The sequence below is a fragment of the Prenolepis imparis genome, unplaced genomic scaffold, assembly GCF_030444845.1.
Source record: "Prenolepis imparis isolate NDT839.2.m4 unplaced genomic scaffold, iyPreImpa1.0 SCAF_8, whole genome shotgun sequence".
NCBI classification, from domain to species: Eukaryota; Metazoa; Arthropoda; class Insecta; order Hymenoptera; family Formicidae; genus Prenolepis; species Prenolepis imparis.
The window spans coordinates 17567411-17585641 of NW_028141166.1; the positions used below are offsets into that span (position 1 = coordinate 17567411).

Sequence of the window (18231 nt, forward strand, 5' to 3'; positions counted from 1 at the left end):
AAGAATAAGCACTTTCTCATATGAGTGATATTACTAAATTATCCTGCCGTATTCGTATAGAATATATTCGCCGATTAATTAATCAAGAATTAAGAAAACAATTCCCCAAATAATATTTTGCAATTCTTCTGACCGTATGTGTATATATATATGTACATTGTATATTTGCACGTACGAAGTATCGGTATATTTATTTGATCATAAGGGAGAAGTAATTTTCATGATTATTCACGAACACGAATGCTGCGCAAAGATTATCGCATTAATAATCTTTCGAATCACAATATTATAAATCGTGCTTGATTACAAGGTAAGTTGCAGATGCGATCATGGATAATCTCACGCGCATCGGCACGTATCTGAGTTATCGATCATTGTCGACCAACAATCTACAATGTTGTTTGATTCCATCACGATCTGCGTGCCGAATCTGAATATGACAATAACAATCTTCGGGGTATATGAAGCAGCCTATTGCCGCTAGAATCATCGAGTTCCCATTGAAACTCATCATGGCGAATACGTGCAACATATTTGCGGCTTTTGCCGTCGCCTTCCTGGCATCCTTGTCCTTGAGTTCAGCTTTCGTTAAGGAAGACTTCGATATATCTAAGAACTTTCAAAATAATTTTGATCTGAAGTTACAACCGTTTCTTCGAGAAAAAAGAGAAGAAGATGTTTATTACGTGAAAAAGCATGATCCTTTGGAGTTGGAAGAATTATCAGAATCTCAAACCGTCCACGAGAGAAGGGCGATCGCGGAAGAAACGAAGTTAAATCAGAAGGATGACAGGAAGAACGAAGAGCCAAGAACGAATAACAATAGTGAAGAAGATGCTAAGGTAAAAATTATATAATTATTTGTAATTGAGAACGAGAAATAATTGAAACAAGAATAAATCTAATGTCTATTTTTCTTTCCTCAGGATGATATATTTTCATACAGGACTATGCAGGATCTCATCCAAGCATTCATTCTCGCGGATGAGCAAGATATTGCTATGAGGCTGCAACAATTGCAGGAGATAGAGGTAGTCGATCATGAAAATTTGCAATATAATATATAAAACTTCAATGTGAAATTCCTTATATTTAGCAAATTATTTAAAAAACATATAACTATATTTAAACAGTGAAAAGAAAAATTATTTTTCATGATACTCAAAAATATATTCACAATCAGTCTTAGTTTTCTTTTAAAAAATCTATTATATAACATTTTTCATTATTCAAAATTCACAAAAAAGGACTAACTTATATATTATGTTACATTTCGCGACAGAAATTTAATTAAAAAATCCAAAATAATAATATTTTTATTTTCTGCATAATTAATTAAAAGTAAAAGATATTAAAATTAAACATTTTTTGCAGAATGCCACGAAATCTGAGAAACTTAGCAACTTACCGAAACGTCACGCATCCGCTGCCGCAGCTGCAGCTGCAGCCGCATCTAGCAATCTTCTGGGAGCGAATTTGTGGGACAATATTCCTCTGACCGATCTGGATGCTCATTCTTGCGAAGATGAGGCCTTCGATTATGGTCACGTGCACTCGTCAGGTCTGGTCGTGCACGAACTCTTCTGCGAGATGAGAAAATTCTGGCACTACTCCCTGATTATTGTACGAAACTTAAGAGCCGGACTTACCTTGGGACCACTCATCGCCGAGGAAGTCATCGCCGACGGTCACGGCATCTTGAACATCTTGCTCCGTCGTATCCCACGACTTCTCCTCACCGTCATCAGAGCGCCTCATCATCTGCTGCTTCTACCCAACATACTCCGAGACGCCATACCGGTCCCCAGCATTACCGGCGCTCTTCATCGATTTTTACACGTCGGATTCAAGTTCAAGCACATTGTGCGCGAGCTGCTTATGGGACCTATTCGCTTCATTTTCGGACACTTCTTCCACTTACATCACTTAGGTCTGAATTTGCGAGATAGACTGCTTCAGCTTCGACTATCAAGATTGCAGTACCTGCACGGACTCGGTTCGAGACTTTCGTGCGAGGAGATTGGTGGACCGATCGCATCCGCGGCGGCGGCGGCAGCGGCAGCAGGGACAGCTGCGACAGCAACAGCAACAGCATCAGTCGCTGACGGCGGCGCGATAATTGCCCCAGACTATCACAGATCGCTGGCGGAAGTGTTATCTTCCTTCCGCGGCATCTATGATGGTTACCACGCGTCCGGAATACCCCATCTGCTCAGGTCTGGCGTGACGAGCATCTCCACGTCCACGGTGTACTCTAAAGTGACTTCGTATTTGTCCAACATCCCAAATTACTGGGGTAATTTACGTTCGTATTTATACAGGATACCTTCCCTGGTTTCCAATTATTCGCCACTTGCACAGGGCACCACGGCGACCGCAACTGCCACCGCATCGAGCTCCGTCAGTGATTCCATAGCAAGCCCAGTAGTAGAGCCATCATTATTAAGGCCGGCAATATCTCTAGCACCTCTAGCATCTTTAGCATCTCTAGCACCTATCGCCCCTGTTGAAACCGTGAGTTCTTCGGCATCCGCCAGCGCCACCGTTACTGAAACACAACCGTTGGTTTCCGCACCCCTGATTTATTCAGTACCAGCGATAGTGCCGGCTGTTTCCTCTTCCGGTGTTGCAAGCGCGGCAGCCGCGGCGGCAGCGACAGCATCGGCGACGGCATCGGCAGCATCAGCATCACCAGTATCGAGCTACCGGATCGCCCCCCGACTTTATGCCCCGACTGTGATCGAAGAATCCGTGCCCTGCACACCCCTCGTTTCGGAGACCATTGAGAACACGGTGTCCGAGAGTAGTTCTTCGAGCGTGGCTGTGGCCTCGCCACAAATTAGTTTCTCAGGGGGAAATACCGCGGCGGCTGCTTCCGCGTCCGCTTCGGCTTCAGACAGCGGCCTGGGTTCTAGTCCAGTGCTCAGTCCACTCAGCCCACTCGGATACAGACCCATCTTATCCGCTGGTGGACCCTTCTTGTCCACTGGTGGACCCACCTTGTCCGCTGGTGGACCCGCCAGTGCCGCGTCTGCCTCCAGCAGCGCGTCGGTCTCTTCGAACGGCGGCCTACTCGATCAATATAGAGGACTCGACTTGAACCTTGGCGGTAGAATTCCGCTGTATCGTCAGCGAATCCGTCCTGTGAATCCGTCCTATCTTCCTTTTTTAGCTCCATCGTCGGCTAGCGCTGCGACGGCCGCCGCATCGTCGGGTGCCGAAAGTGCCGCCGCGGCCAGCTCAGCCAGCTCTCTCTCTCCGGGCGGCCTCAATTTCATCTTGCCCAGGAAACACATCGTCGGCGCAATAGGCCACGACTATCTGCAACCGAATGATATTATATCGGTTACCTTGAGGAACAAGGCGATCCTGGTAGGCCGCGTGCTGGACGCCGCCAGCCCGGTCAGTTTCACCTTCCTCAGGCCGAAATTGCGCGCTTCCCTGCTCCGTCAAGGTGGACGTGTCTGGAATCTCTTCCCCAGGGACTTCAGGGATCCCGAATGTATCCGGAAGTTTAATAATCCTCTTCTGCTACGTTATGCATTTTAGATTTCATACATTATATAACTCATAACTAGTCCTAAATCATTATCGACTATCAACATGTATATACCAAATAATTGTAATCGATCGATTCTAAAATAAAGATGTATTCTGAAAATTAATTACGTTAGTATTTTCATAATCTTATCTTAATGTTATTATGTTTTCCTCCTCTTAATATTACGCTTAATATTTTGCGATTCATAAATTTGCATTGTGTGCAAAACAGCTGAATTTCAACTTTGTTTACTTATGCTTTTTATTTGTACTAAAACACTTGTAGAAATTTTTAGTTAAACCAAATGGAAAAACATACTTTACATATGTAATTTGTAAAAAGCATTGGCACGTATTTGGCTTGTATGTTTACACAAATGTGCGAAATTAGATAGAGGACATGTGAAGAAAGAATCGTATGAAATCATTTTAGATAAAATTTTTTAATCGCAGCTATTTTAATAGCTGCGATTAAAAAATAAAGTATATAAATCAAAATACATCTATCGTAACTTGACTTATACGATATTGCAAAACATCGTGATTTATTATGTAGTTAAAATTGATTGATTAATTAATTGACCTATTAGAAATAGAACATTCGAATAGTTTTCTTAGATTTAAAATTAGAAAAGGAGAAAAAAAACAGGAGAGAGAAAATTCACAATATAATTTATATAAATCTAAAGAGCAGATATGACGCAAGAAAAAAAGCATCTATTTTTCAAAATTATATATTTAAATTGCCAACACGCGCTTTTTCTTTTTAATGACTAACAATAAGAATATAATTTTTTCATTCCTCATCTTATAGCTGATATTAACATAAGAAAAATTTATTGGTGTATGATGTGATCTTGAAAGTATTTTTTTTCAATTTAAAAATATAAATAGAAATTAGATTTTATTATATATATTTACTAAAATAAATTTTCTACTTACTAGAATAAATATTCAAAGAATAGTGCAAAAATACATTTTTTGACACAATAATAGATTATTATAAAATTATTATAAGTTTGTAAATACATTATAAATGATGTATCTTATCAGATAAGGCATATGTAATTGTTATATATGTATTTGTAACATAATCATATAATGCATATGTAATTGTTACTTAATTAGGCAGTTAATTTGTTTTCGCAAGCAAACTGGTAGAAAAATTCGCTGACGAATTATTGCAACGAAGTCAATGGTATGACATGAGAAACAAATAAAAAAAGAAAAAAAGAAAAAAATATAAACTCGTTTATGTTAATAATTACTACTGGTCCAAGTATCTTCATACTAAATGTATAAAAATGAATTGTATTGTTTTAATATGTATTATTGTCGATTTATCAAATCATATGCTCTAAGAGATGATAAAATTCTAAACAAAATTCACTGACTTACGCCATCAAGCAGATCACAACAAAAATTTTGAGCATGCTGGGATATTAGGATAAAATAAAAAAATTCAAGTTCCGACTTTTTTCTTTATATTTACTTACTATTAATTACTAATAATTGTATTATTGCCATGAAACAAAATAAGATATTTTAAGATGCATCATTGTCTTAATATAAGAGACAATATTAATGCAATTAATTTTTTTTCAGAAACGATTTTTTTATTAAAAAGATACGCTAATTAACACAATACAATGTCTCCATATAGATTTGAATAAAGTTGTTCTGCATAATCTATAAGTTTTAGAAAGTAATAAATAATATGATACGTTTCATTTCTCAGAATAGTATTTATAATAAAACATTTCTAATATTGTTTTCTTTTTTCATTATAACAATTAATAATATAGGCAAATAAAAAAATCAAAACTTTAATATTTTCTATTTGAGTTGAAACTAAAGTCAACCTGAAGCAGATATCATCATAGCATAAAAAAGGTAATAGCAAAGAGATTTATAGTCTGCCAAAAAAATGTCAGAAGTTAATTGCAGTTGCATATATGCTTGTTTTTTCCTGCAAATGATGAGAAAGACATAAAAAAATAAGAAGATCAATCAAAATAGCTGTTCAGATAATTCAAAATATAAATTGATATATGATATATTTATTATATTATAAAAATAAATTAAATACCTCTGATATTTAATTAATCATGATTGTATCGAAATGTATATTCATATTTTAATATTCATATTTTAATATGTATATTCATATTTTAATAAGAATTCAACCTTGCTGATTAAATGTAATGACACAACAATAATAAATTCATACACACAATTTTTATACAAATATCTTCTAAATTTTATATAAACGCTGAAAAAGTTATTAACATGACAAGTAATAATTAAAGTCAGAGCAAATATGCGTCATCGATTAAATTAAAGCGTAATTAAAGTAAATTATTGACAAGATATTTGTTTATCATATCAGTTCTTTTTTTTGTACATGATTCGAAAATCAAAAATATATCACCATATTTTTCGTCAGTATACAAAAAATGTTATGTCAGGCGTTATGACGTCTGGCATGATTTCGCCAAATCAATAATTAACCATTTCAATTCATCATGTCACCATTATCACGTACAAGGACGCTATTTAACAAAGTTGGCGCAGGTGTAACATTTCAAATAATGGCAAATGAGAACTAAAATAAATAAGCCTTGGGCATCTTCCAACAGGCACAATAAACAAATTTCGGCAAATATATAAGCATATTCGTTTCAGTGATCGTTACTGTGGATCAATCTCGATCTCTCTCTTCTTGGACGGAGCTGCGGATCTTCTCTTGGAATTACACAAATTTTTTCCAAATCACGATGGCGCGCGTTGCTCTACTAGTAACCGTGCTGGCGGCTCTGGGCTACATGAGCCAGGTAAGTTATTACCCAAAAGCGATAAAAAAATATTCAAGAAATATTAAAAAATAGCGAAATTCATGGGCTAATTAAGTAACAATTGCTTAAATACATTAAATATTGTAAAACATTAAAGGAAAGTTAAAATATATCAATCGCCAATACACGTGAAAACAATATAATTTAAAACAATAATTATTATGATTAGAAATTAATAAATTAACTTTAGATCTTGCAAATTGTGAATTTAAACACCTGACTAATGCAATTTAATGTAAAATGTAAAATAAAATGTAATTTTAATTACATTAAATTTTAATTTTGATTTAATTTGAATATTTTAAATAACCTTTAATTCATTATTATTCATTATATTATACATTATACATTTAATATACTATTTGTAATATATTATTTTGCTTATTATATTATCCTCCAGATTTTATAATATGTAACTTATGAGTGTAACATAATACAATATTTAATTCCACATTTACATAATGCTTTATTCTACATCATGAAAATATAAATAATTTCTGTTATTTTTTTCATCATTTATTAGGCCATTCCGGTACTAGTAAATGTAGAAGATGCGCAACCCAAATTTGAGATACAATTTGAAATCCTCGAAAACTTGCAAAATAAGATCAAAGAAGAATTCGAAAAACTTAAGGAAAGCAATCTTCTCGAGAAAATTTTAGAAAATGCTGAAGAATTGCTAGAAAGCAAAATCCAAAAGATAAATGAATTCGAGACACTTCTTGAAGACACGTCCGAGCAAAATCTCCAGTACGCCCTGAGTGAAATTGAAGATATCGGTAATGTTATCAAGGATATTGGTGAAGGCAAAATAGGGGATGCAATTTTAAAATTGATCAAGAACGAAATCATCAGATTCGCTAAACCATATTTGAAGGTTCTAGAAATTCTAGAAATAGTCCCTAAGGCGATAGAGATCTTAAAGAATGGAGATCTTCAAGAGAAGGTAAAAGAAATCTTAAAGGAGGTAAAAGAGAATTTGGAAAATGTTATAAATAAGCTGAAGGAAAAGATAAATAATGGTCTGGAAAAACTCGAAAACGCGTACAAAAAATTGAAGGATCTAGATGACAAATTAAAAAAGGTATTAAAAGACATAATCGGTAAAGGTCAAGAGAAAGTTGAAAATGCTTTGGAAAACTTAAAACCGCTTATGGATACAGCTCTTAACAACTTGAGAGATAGTTTAGACAAACTGGAAAAAAAGAAGGATGAATTGCTTGAAAAAGCTGGAGATATCTTCGTCAAAAGTATTAATAAGTTGGAAAACTTGTTGGAAAATGGTAAACAAATATTTGAAAATAGTCTCAAGTCAGCAATCGACAATGCACAGGACGTGCTTAACACAGTTTCTGGCAAACTGCAAGATGCAGCTGGAAAATTTGTAGATAAAACAGTAGACATTGGAAAAGAAATTGAAAACACAGTAGAAGATATTGCTGGGAAAGTGACAAAAGTCATTAAGGATATCGCAGATGAGACAAGAAAACTCGTCGAGGGAATAACGAATGAGATTGACAATTGGTTTAAAAAAATAGGAAAAGGTATCGGAGACTCATTGAAAAATGACAAAGACGGATTCATTGGAGGAGTAAGCGATCTCACTGGGAGAATCACAAAAAAAGGGTTCGACATCACCGGTGACGCAATAAAAAAAATAGGAGATATTACCAACAAGACAACGAAAAAAGGCGGAGACATCCTCAACAAAATTGGGTAAGTGTTCTCAGACAGAAAAACAAAAAAGATTGATGAAATACTGGAAAATATAACGGAAGATACCAAGGATACCCTCAATGATTGAATTTGACAGAATTATAAGTCTCTTGATCAGGACATATAATTAAAATTATATTCAACCAAAATTATATGTGTTCAGATGAAACGCCATATACTTTTTTCAAATATCGTTCGGCTAATTTCTAATTTTACCGAGTCAAAATTAAAATTAATAAACGAAGTCTACAACATATATCATGTTGCTCAGATTTTAAAGTCTCAATATATTGATTAAATATCGTACATGGCGTCTTTACTTCAACGACAGCATCATTTATAAATTCATGTAATGTTTTTATTAAAATTAACACTTACTGAAAAAAAATGAGAAACATGTATGCGTTAATATTGTAATGAGATTGACCTCGATATGTACTAAAAAAGTTTAATAAAATAAAAAAGAAACTTTTATATATATATATATGTTATAAGACATAAGATATAAATAAAATCATTTTATACTCATTCCATATTGTATTAAATAATATAATGTCCGAAACAAATTGTAAGTATTTGCAGTTTTAAATTGATTCACAAGTCGCACATCATATACTGTTCGATATTTGCATGAGAGAAAAAGACAGGAAAAAAACATTAAGCATTGCAGCGATATTTCATAAAAATCGTGTCAATTAGGTTAATTAGGCTTTCGATAATCGATGATAATTAAATAAATATAACTTGCCACTAAAAGATTACACAAAAAATTATACAAGTATTGTTTTATCCATAGAATATGCAAGTGTGTTTGCATATACATATTACATAGATTGTGAATGAAATAAATATCTTCATTATGTATTAAAAAATTAAAGAAAGTTTACTTTTGTTCACACACACACATTCTTTCTCAAAATATCTCATTTATACATATTTTTAAATATCATATCTTTTTCGAATATATGTATTAGCACAACTTTGCAATTGCCTCTTACAAGGAAACAAGTTATCTTTCTGATACTAATAATAAAAGAAAAATAGAATAGAATTTAAATTTTCTGATCAAGATTATTTGAGGAGTTTGATTTTATATAAAATATAAAACTGATGATTATTTTAATTCAATTAATTTTTAAATAGATAAGTAATTTACAATACAAGTGCAATGATTAAATCTGATCTTCAAACTTATACATACATATATAGATATATATATATATATATATATATATATATATATATAGAGAGAGAGAGAGAGAGAGAGAGAGAGAGAGAGAGAGAGAGAGAGAGAGAGAGAGAGAGAGAAAGAGAGAGAGAGAGAGAGAGATTAAATATAAGATGTCGGATAAACAACGTTTGAAAAAATGTATTATCTCTGCCCCCTGTGTTCTCAAAAAATGTGAGCCGTCATTGCAAAGTCAGCAACTCATGTGTGCATATATGCACACACACACGCATATATATACACATGTGCATTTGCTAGACATATCTTTATCCGGCTGATGTAATGTCTCATTAAGCGCGGGGGGAATGAATGCCAACTAAAACTGATAATAATTTTGATCTCCCCTTAAACCTTGATCTTTCTATGGCACCGTCCAAAATCAGTCATCGATTTATTTCGAATCGTATTAGATAAAGCTCATTATAAATTGCATTTAAATAACGAAAACATCTCCTTGCTGTTACAACAAAAAATATCAAACCACTAAATTAAACTAAAAAAACCTTTGTCTCAATTCTTGCATTTAGTTTTAGTTAGCAAGCTTAAAGATATAAGAATAAGACTACATATATATATATATATATATATATATATAAACATCACGCAAATAAGACGTCATGAAAATATAGAAAATGTAAAAATAATTAAATAAAAAATATTTCGTAAATATAATCGTATATTAGAAGAATGAAATATTTTTCGAATGGAATTTTCTATCGAGACATTTAGTGTCTAAAAGCATTCCATCGGTAAAATGTTTCTTATCGTAGGAAAATATCAGGATTAGAAGAAACGTTTAAAAGTTGACCAGAAATCTGACCCTGATATTTCCGTTAGCAAATATATCAAGAACTTGTATCTTCAAATGACACTGTGTCAGTAATTCTGATCCTATATTTATTCTATGCTTTCTGTATTTGCTGATTCATTCATATAATCATTTTACATTCTAACAATGCATCAAAAAGGGTTTAATTCTTTATTTGCAAACATAATCGCCTGCGAAAATTATTCTATCATTTATTTGAAAAATATTTCAAAATTTAGCTTGAGTTTAAAATATTATGCCACTTCTATATTAAATAACTTATATATTAAATATTAAAATCATATAAACTAAAATTATCAAGATATGACAAACCTAGCTTATGATGCTATTTATAAAAATTCACGAAATTTTATAAAAACATTTATAAAAAAATACTGTTTATTATATAATATTTATATTGAAAAATATATTTTAAAACAATAATCTTATCAAAAATTTGCTGTTGCGTATGTATTTGTAATAAAAAATAATTATTATTATTTAATTTTTTGTGGAAACTGTCACTTGACTGTCGTCGAATATAATATAATATTATAATATAATGATAATGATTTAAAGCAAATAATATTCGTTGTGATTTTCAATGACTTTATATATATATATATATTATAAAAATAAAATTATATATAAAAATTTTTGTTATTATTATTTATAATTGCATATAGCATTATTTATAATTACACATAATATTATCCTTTAATACAAAATTAAAATTCTCAACATAAAAAGTAATTTAGTCATCATGAGTAATAAAGTGATGTGCACTGTATATACATCAATAAAAATTTTTTCTTTTATTTACTTTTCTTTACAAACGACACACACCACACACCCATATATATATATATATATATATATATATATATATATGTATGTATATATAATATAATCACAGAAATATAATTAGAAATAATTATAAAATATTAGAATTCACCTTTATCTTTATGACCGAATAAAAAGATCAAACATCTTGGAACACACATAAATTTCGATAGAAAGTATCCTCTCAGAAAAATGTAGCATCGAAATGTAAAGAAAAATGCAGATCGTTGTCGTCGAAATGAGATAATAAGCACTTTGCCCTCTTCGATAAGAAACGCCTATAAAAGGGAGTGCGACGTCCATTCTATACATTAGTCGTTTTCCAACCGACCAAGAAGAAAACATCAACGCAAGATGAAGTGCTTAGTCTCATTTATCCTAGTCGTCATTTTGGTCGCAGCCGAGGGCAAGGTTGTACCAGCCAGCGATGTCGAAAACCAACAGACCAGCACTCAATCTCTAGAATCGGTAATGGCTAATAGCTTCAAGGAAGCCCAAAATGCCATCTCTACCTTGGGCGCTCAGCTTCAGGAACACCTACCCAACCTTGATACCTTACGAGACAACACCAACAGTTTCGCTAAGAATGTCACCGAATATCTCAAGAACATGACCGAAGAGGTGAGCACAAATGTACCAATAAACGTATAATGTGAATATATTTCATTTGCTTCTCGTATTGAATATGTTTTATTGTAACGTCGTGATCGTAAAAGTGAATCTTAAAACACTTAAAGCAACCTCGATACCTCGATTTGAAAATTTCGTTCATTAGATATGTATTACGGCTGTTTTTTATTTCGCAATGCATAGAGATTAAAGTTTGACTTATTTGTTTGCAGTATCAACGCGCAACCTCGTCTACCTAGATATGACGCATTTTTTAAATTAGAAACAAAAAGTCAACGCATCGTTCTACACGTAGAGGATTATTTGCTAATTTGAAAAAATTAGCAAGAGAAAAATTCGATTTACCGATTCTAAGTCAATCCACAAGAGATAATTAATACGGATAAATTATCAAAATAGATGATCGATAAATTACATATAACTGTAATAAAAACAGAATTGTATATGTACAATGTATAATTTATGTATTTATATTCATAAAATATTAATGTGATAAAACATTTTTTGATGCGTTAGACTATTAGAAAATCATATATAACGAACTGTAAACAAATAAAAACAATCACAAGTAAATGATAAATTACTGACACATTTCTTATTATTTTTTCTACTTACACAGAATGCAAAAATTTGTGCAAATCATAAATATGCAATATTATTTTCATTGTTTCTTCTCATTAAATTATATACATTAAAAATTATGTAACAAAATTACTCACTGTATTAATGCTGCTAAAGAATGTCGAAAGTCACGTACTTTATATACTTGATAACATATTAACGTATGCAATTCACTACAGCCGATTATGCACAATTAAAAATGCTTAAATGATATCACAATCGAAGGTCAACGAATTCAGTAATTCAAACAACAAATGTAGCGAAAACAGGAAGTTTAGAATATTATTATCTCGACTTTCACATATTTCGCTTGTACTATAATAAATTTTCCTGCTAGAAACTAAATGAGTGATTATATAAAACTTTTAACTTATTTAACTATTTGCATTTTTTGTTCACTTGCGTTATATCCGTCCTATATTTATTTATATTCAATTTATCCTTGTTTAAAGGATGCGCGTCGATACTGCAAACAAATAAGTCAATCTTTAATCTCTATGCATTGCGAAGTAAAAAACATCCGTAATACACATCTAATGAACGAAATTTTAATCGAATCGAGGTATCTATATCCTATATTTATTTATATTCATCAGTTTATTTTGTCAAAATTTCCAAGAAGCTTTCGATATTACTAATCATTTTTTGAAACTTTGCCCTTTAAAATCTAAAATATGTCTGACTATGATGGATCGTCGATTTCTAGGTCAAAACCAAAAATCCAGAATTGGAAACTCTCTGGACGAACCTGAAGACCAAGCTGTCTGATATGGTCGACAAAATGCAAGTTAATCCCGAGACTACGGAACAAGTTAATCAGTTGCGTGCCAAGTTCCAGGAGGGTATCCAAACCGTTGTAACAGAGTCCGAAAATACCGCTAAGGCTATCAGCGAGAACTCCGCAAAAGTGCAAGAGGGTATCGCCAAGTTCACCAAGCAGGCGATAGACATTGCCGTACAGGCTTCTCAGAACTTGAATAATCAGTTGCAGCAGGCAACAACACCGCAACCATAAAATGAAACAGATCATACAGCGAATTACTCGCGCTCTAACATCTTGAATGTAAACACATGCGGAAAAATCGAGTTTCCACTCAACCAACAAAAAATTCCACATTATATCATAAACAACTAATGAATGATTATTAATAAAAGCACTTGAAATCATTTATCCTCTCGTTTATTTTTTTTTAAACCTATACTGTTGTTATATGTATACTGAGATAAGATTTTTAGTTGTACGATTTAATCGTACCTTGTAAATTCTTTTACGATTCTCACATTAAAATTATTTAATATCGCCACGATGCTTTTATTTTTTAGTCTATGAATCATATTGCATTGCATAATTAGATATATAAAATAATATACATTGAGATTAATAATCAGTTAAAGAGATATATTTTTTAATATCAAAATTATCTAATTACGTATTTAATTAACATACAGCAAATAAATTAACGGAATTTTGTATTATCTAATTACAAAAAATATATTAACAATCTGATTCTTCAGACGAGAAATCGTTTCGATGATAAGTGTTGATTGGCCGTACGACTGTTAACTTCGATTTGGCCGGTTTCATCCACGAGATACGCGGGAACCATTGATCAATGGAAGAAATGGTTTTGACGACCGTATCCATGACTTTTGAAGTTATAGAGCTTATAGGTTTAAAGCTGGTCCTTTCTGACAGTTTAATTGGTATAGCATAGGTACTGGTTGATGCAAATGATGACTTGAAGAATATAGAAAAAAAATAAAGGAAGTTAGTTATAAATAAATATCTTATTAAATCTAAATAATATGCAAATAGAATAGAAAGAGATATGAATCATTATAAGAAAATTTATATTGAAAATTGCAATTATACTGCAATAATAAATTTACTAATTTTACTGATAAATTTATTAACTGCAATACACATACTAAATTTAGTTATATACTTACTGCATGAATCGTTAACAATAATAAGGTAACATAGATATAAAATAGAAAATGATATCCATGAATTGTGCGGAGACTCATAATTCACTACACGAACTTTGCTAACGCGAATACGAAACTTCGATATCGAACGTAAAAATGAGCCAGCATAAAAAGCATTTCCTGAATGACCGTCGCTGTATGTGTCATGATGTTTATGGATTTCATACGAATACATGTTTATTTGAAAATTCTCAGTAATTATATGATTTTATTGATGTTGAGAAATAAAATTTCCGTATTCAAACAATATCATTGAAAGTATGTACCGTTAATAATATCATACTTCAGAAATCTTCTACGTGATATAACATTAAACTAACAAATTAATAAAGTTTAAACACAAAGATTAATAACAAATTAATCAAATTAATTTTTATTGTCTTAGAGAATAGAATTTTGTTATAAATAAAATCATTTTAATAATAAAAAAAGAGATAATATTTCTTTAAATTCGTCAGTATTTAAATTTCAAATATTTAGTTTTAATTAAAATTATTTTTAAAAATTATAATATTAATCTATAAAATATTTAAAAAAATAAATATTTTAAATTCCTTTATAAAAATGATATATTTTATAGATTGTAAAAGTTAATAAGTACAGAAATAAATAAAAATTAGAATGAAAAGCCTTGTCTCTGTTGTAATGCAGTCAATCCGAAAATCATTATTGTTTAATCATGTCATTAAATTTAGTAATAGGTGACAACAAGGCAAGTGATTACACGCAATCAGCGGATTCCGTTTTGATTTCACATTGCTAACGTAAGTTAATGAAATTTATTCACGTCAAGAATAATTCCCCAATTCGATATGACCTAAATCCGTATATATATATTGTCAAATATTTAGTAATTACAATTAACAAAGCATTATACAAAATTTAATTAATATAGAATCAATTCTCATTGTATTGAGATTATTCTAGTAAAATTAAATATTTTATTTGTAATATAAATTGAATTTTAAAGTACAAAAATTAATGGAATGAAAAATATTTCGTTCTCCCACGCAATATTGCTGGGTGGTATATGCGTACATGTTTGCCTCTTATAAAAGGATGGAAATTGTTAAATCGTTTCATTGTTGGTTAAAGACTCAGTATTGAATCAATGAAAGTGCGTAAATTTGATTCTTAATCAATTTTCATTTTTGTAAACTACGAAAATTTATAAAATATGAGAATTAACCAGATGAGTGCACGTTTGGTTAAAATAAATATATTTTTTCTACTCTTTGTTATGTGTATGGTAAGACTAACTAACAATAATAAGTAATGTGAAAAAGTATAGATTTTTATATAAAATTATTAAATTTATATATATAAGTTCTCTAAAATAAGAGAAAATTATTTTAGTTATTAGTGGTATAAATTATTTCTCTAATGAAAATTTTGCTAAACAGATATTCGCAAACGCTGCTGAAATTTCTAATAAAACTGAGAAACTATCTACAAGATCATCGAAAAAAGAATCTCAAATGCAAGGAGCTATGTCTGATGTTGAAAGATCTGCAAGGATAAATCGTGGTTTTGAGAAGATAATTGAATTCGTCAATGTTTTGGGCCAAATGGACAATTTTGTTTACGACAGGACAAAGAACATTATTCGCAAACTCAATGCGATTTACGACGTCGATGAAAATGAAAAATATCGCAGATCTCGCTCTAAATCGCGCTTCAAAAAATAATTTCTTAAAAATTAAAATAAAGAATCTTGCATTACTTTATAAATACAAAATCATAATATAATAATTATTTACATCAATTACATATCTATATTGTTTTAATTATGAATCATGAATTTAGCAATATTATATATATATATATTATATAAAGATATTTTTACTATTTTATATTAAAAATCTCGATTATATTAATGATGAAATAATATATATTCTAAGTATAAATGTAAATCTAATATGTACATTTATTGCATTATTTATTGCAATAAGAAATTATCAAAAATTCTAATAATAATTATACGTTATTTATTTACATCTATAAATTAAAAAAAATTTTTATTATATAAATTAAAATTATTATTATTTTTTTTTTATTTGAGAAAAAAGAATAAGCCTTGGCTTTGCCATTTGGCCATAAATTGAAATTAATTCATTTAAAGTATATATCGCCATCTAGCGATAAATTAATGAACGATGTCAATTAAATTGTTACACGATCGCTGATGAATTCGTTATATTGCACACTAATATCGAAGATTGATGTTTGATCGATTTTAATCTTGCTTTTTTATTCTTTTATCTAAATTTAATAATTCCAATATTCTCAAATTTTATTAATTCTTATATAAATGTTTTTTTAGTTATAATAATATTACTAAATTTTATTAAATTGTTTCGACATTAGGAATAATATATATATATATATATATGATATGTTTTGCAATTTATGATATGTTCTCAGAATATATATATATTCTATACATATTTATTTAGATTTCATTTAAATATTTTATCAAGATTTTATCAATTATCATTTTTGTTGATTAATTGGAAAAAAGCTTTAAACAAAGGAAATTAATTGTAGCTTATATAAAATAATTATACTATATAATAATCAAAATAATAAATTAAATTTGAGTAATTACAAAAGTATTTCCAAAATTATGAAAAATCATTATTTTTGACAATTATTATTAGAGATCATTGACTTTTTTTATTTGCTCTTATTTTTATTAGCTATTATAGTTAATCAGTTCATATGTTAATATAATATGCTAATAACAAAAATTTAAAATTGACTAAAGATATCACGAGTGCATACCTGAAAAGATACATACCTGAAAACTTAATTTTGAAAATTTCACCTTATTGCGGAAATCTTTGTAGTTTCGAATGTGAAGAATCCCCAAATGTGTCCTTGACGCGTAGAAATAATGAAGAAATGACCAGCTTCGCAAATGGTGATACGGTGTTCTCTTATGTTTGCCCTACAAGAAAATAATAGAAATGTGTGAAACAATTTTCTTTTTGGTCAAAATACTATTTAACATACATATATAAATAATAATTGCAAATTTGTCACATAACAATATATTTTATTGTTACTGCACACGCGCGTTCGCTAGTAAAAATAATTTGATTAACTAAATTCTCTTATATTGAATGAAAGTCGTTAAATTTTTTATATAATTATAATATATACGATAAAGTTTGTTATATTTATATGTCAATCGATTAATAAAGGATTTTTCGTGCCAAAGATATAATATATACACGTGATTATAATTATATTTTCTGGTCGATGTTTTATACATGCGTGTATAAGGAAACAGTACCTGACTTTATAACCAAATTTCCGTCTTTTCCGGAAGTAATACTTTATTCGTGGACATTGCATCGTTCCCAAGGAATAAAATACAGATTTTGTTAAAAAGTAATATTCGATTTTTCTTTCATAAGGGAACTTGTCACTTTGATAGACTGAGAAGTTTTTAGAAAAATAATTACGCTTCTATATAGAGCTAAATAACCATCAACGTTTTCCAAAACGGATTCGATTATACAACTTCTATGTTCGGCAACTCGACACAGCAAGCAAGATACTGCTGACGTATTTCCGTTTGCCTTATCCGCGTATAAAACTCGAACGTTCATTGGTTGGCGAGATTGCTCCTTCAATAAATATTCCAGACTCATCGATTTGTTCAAATATCAATATTATTAAAGGAGACAGGAACGATAATGTTTTCGAACAAATTGATATTTCTCTACACCCCTCAAAATATATAGAAATATAAGTTTCAAGAGAAAATCCGTAAAATAATGACCTGTACAGCGAACATTTTCTTCATCCCGATTGATCGCAGTCGAACACCCAGCGTTTACAATGCCAAATGGACTGCGTCCAGAGACTCGATTCTTGAATTCATTCGCGAGAGAAACGTATGCGCAAATTCGGCTCTTACAGAAAAGCTGCAAGTTGATTGGCTATCGCATGGCTCTTAGCCAATCAACTTGCAACTTTTCTGTAAGAGCCGA

At 30.7% G+C, this 18231-nt stretch overlaps 4 protein-coding genes across 6 annotated transcripts; 3 read left to right on the top strand and 1 right to left on the bottom strand.

The window, feature by feature from the left end:
- Positions 1-494: 494 nt before the first annotated feature.
- Positions 495-3665, top strand: LOC145939608 (uncharacterized). The gene is made up of 3 exons (XM_083044059.1): positions 495-842; positions 927-1031; positions 1375-3665. The coding sequence occupies exons 1-3, from the start codon at positions 513-515 to the stop codon at positions 3547-3549; spliced, it is 2610 nt and encodes an 869-aa protein (XP_082900185.1). The 5' UTR covers positions 495-512; the 3' UTR covers positions 3550-3665.
- A 2652-nt stretch (positions 3666-6317) lies between these two features.
- On the top strand, positions 6318-8461 carry LOC145939322 (uncharacterized). The gene is made up of 2 exons (XM_083043553.1): positions 6318-6374; positions 6919-8461. Exons 1-2 carry the CDS (start codon positions 6318-6320, stop codon positions 8113-8115), a joined length of 1254 nt encoding a protein of 417 aa, XP_082899679.1. The 3' UTR covers positions 8116-8461.
- A 2828-nt stretch (positions 8462-11289) lies between these two features.
- Positions 11290-13408, top strand: A4 (apolipophorin-III-like protein). Its single transcript, XM_083043980.1, has 2 exons — positions 11290-11611; positions 12948-13408. The coding sequence occupies exons 1-2, from the start codon at positions 11345-11347 to the stop codon at positions 13254-13256; spliced, it is 576 nt and encodes a 191-aa protein (XP_082900106.1). The 5' UTR covers positions 11290-11344; the 3' UTR covers positions 13257-13408.
- A 5-nt stretch (positions 13409-13413) lies between these two features.
- Positions 13414-18147, bottom strand: LOC145939566 (uncharacterized). Of its 3 annotated transcripts, none has more exons than XM_083043981.1 (3): positions 18021-18147; positions 17058-17180; positions 13414-13979 (listed from the first exon to the last, which is right to left on the bottom strand). In XM_083043981.1, exons 1-3 carry the CDS (start codon positions 18042-18044, stop codon positions 13737-13739), a joined length of 390 nt encoding a protein of 129 aa, XP_082900107.1. In that variant the 5' UTR covers positions 18045-18147; the 3' UTR covers positions 13414-13736. The 3 variants fall into 3 exon arrangements, 2 of the variants coding, with proteins under 2 accessions (XP_082900107.1, XP_082900108.1); XM_083043982.1 differs by lacking the exon at positions 18021-18147 and adding an exon at positions 17529-17917; XR_014425843.1 differs by lacking the exons at positions 17058-17180; positions 18021-18147 and adding an exon at positions 14192-14344.
- Between the last annotated feature and the right edge of the window lie 84 nt (positions 18148-18231).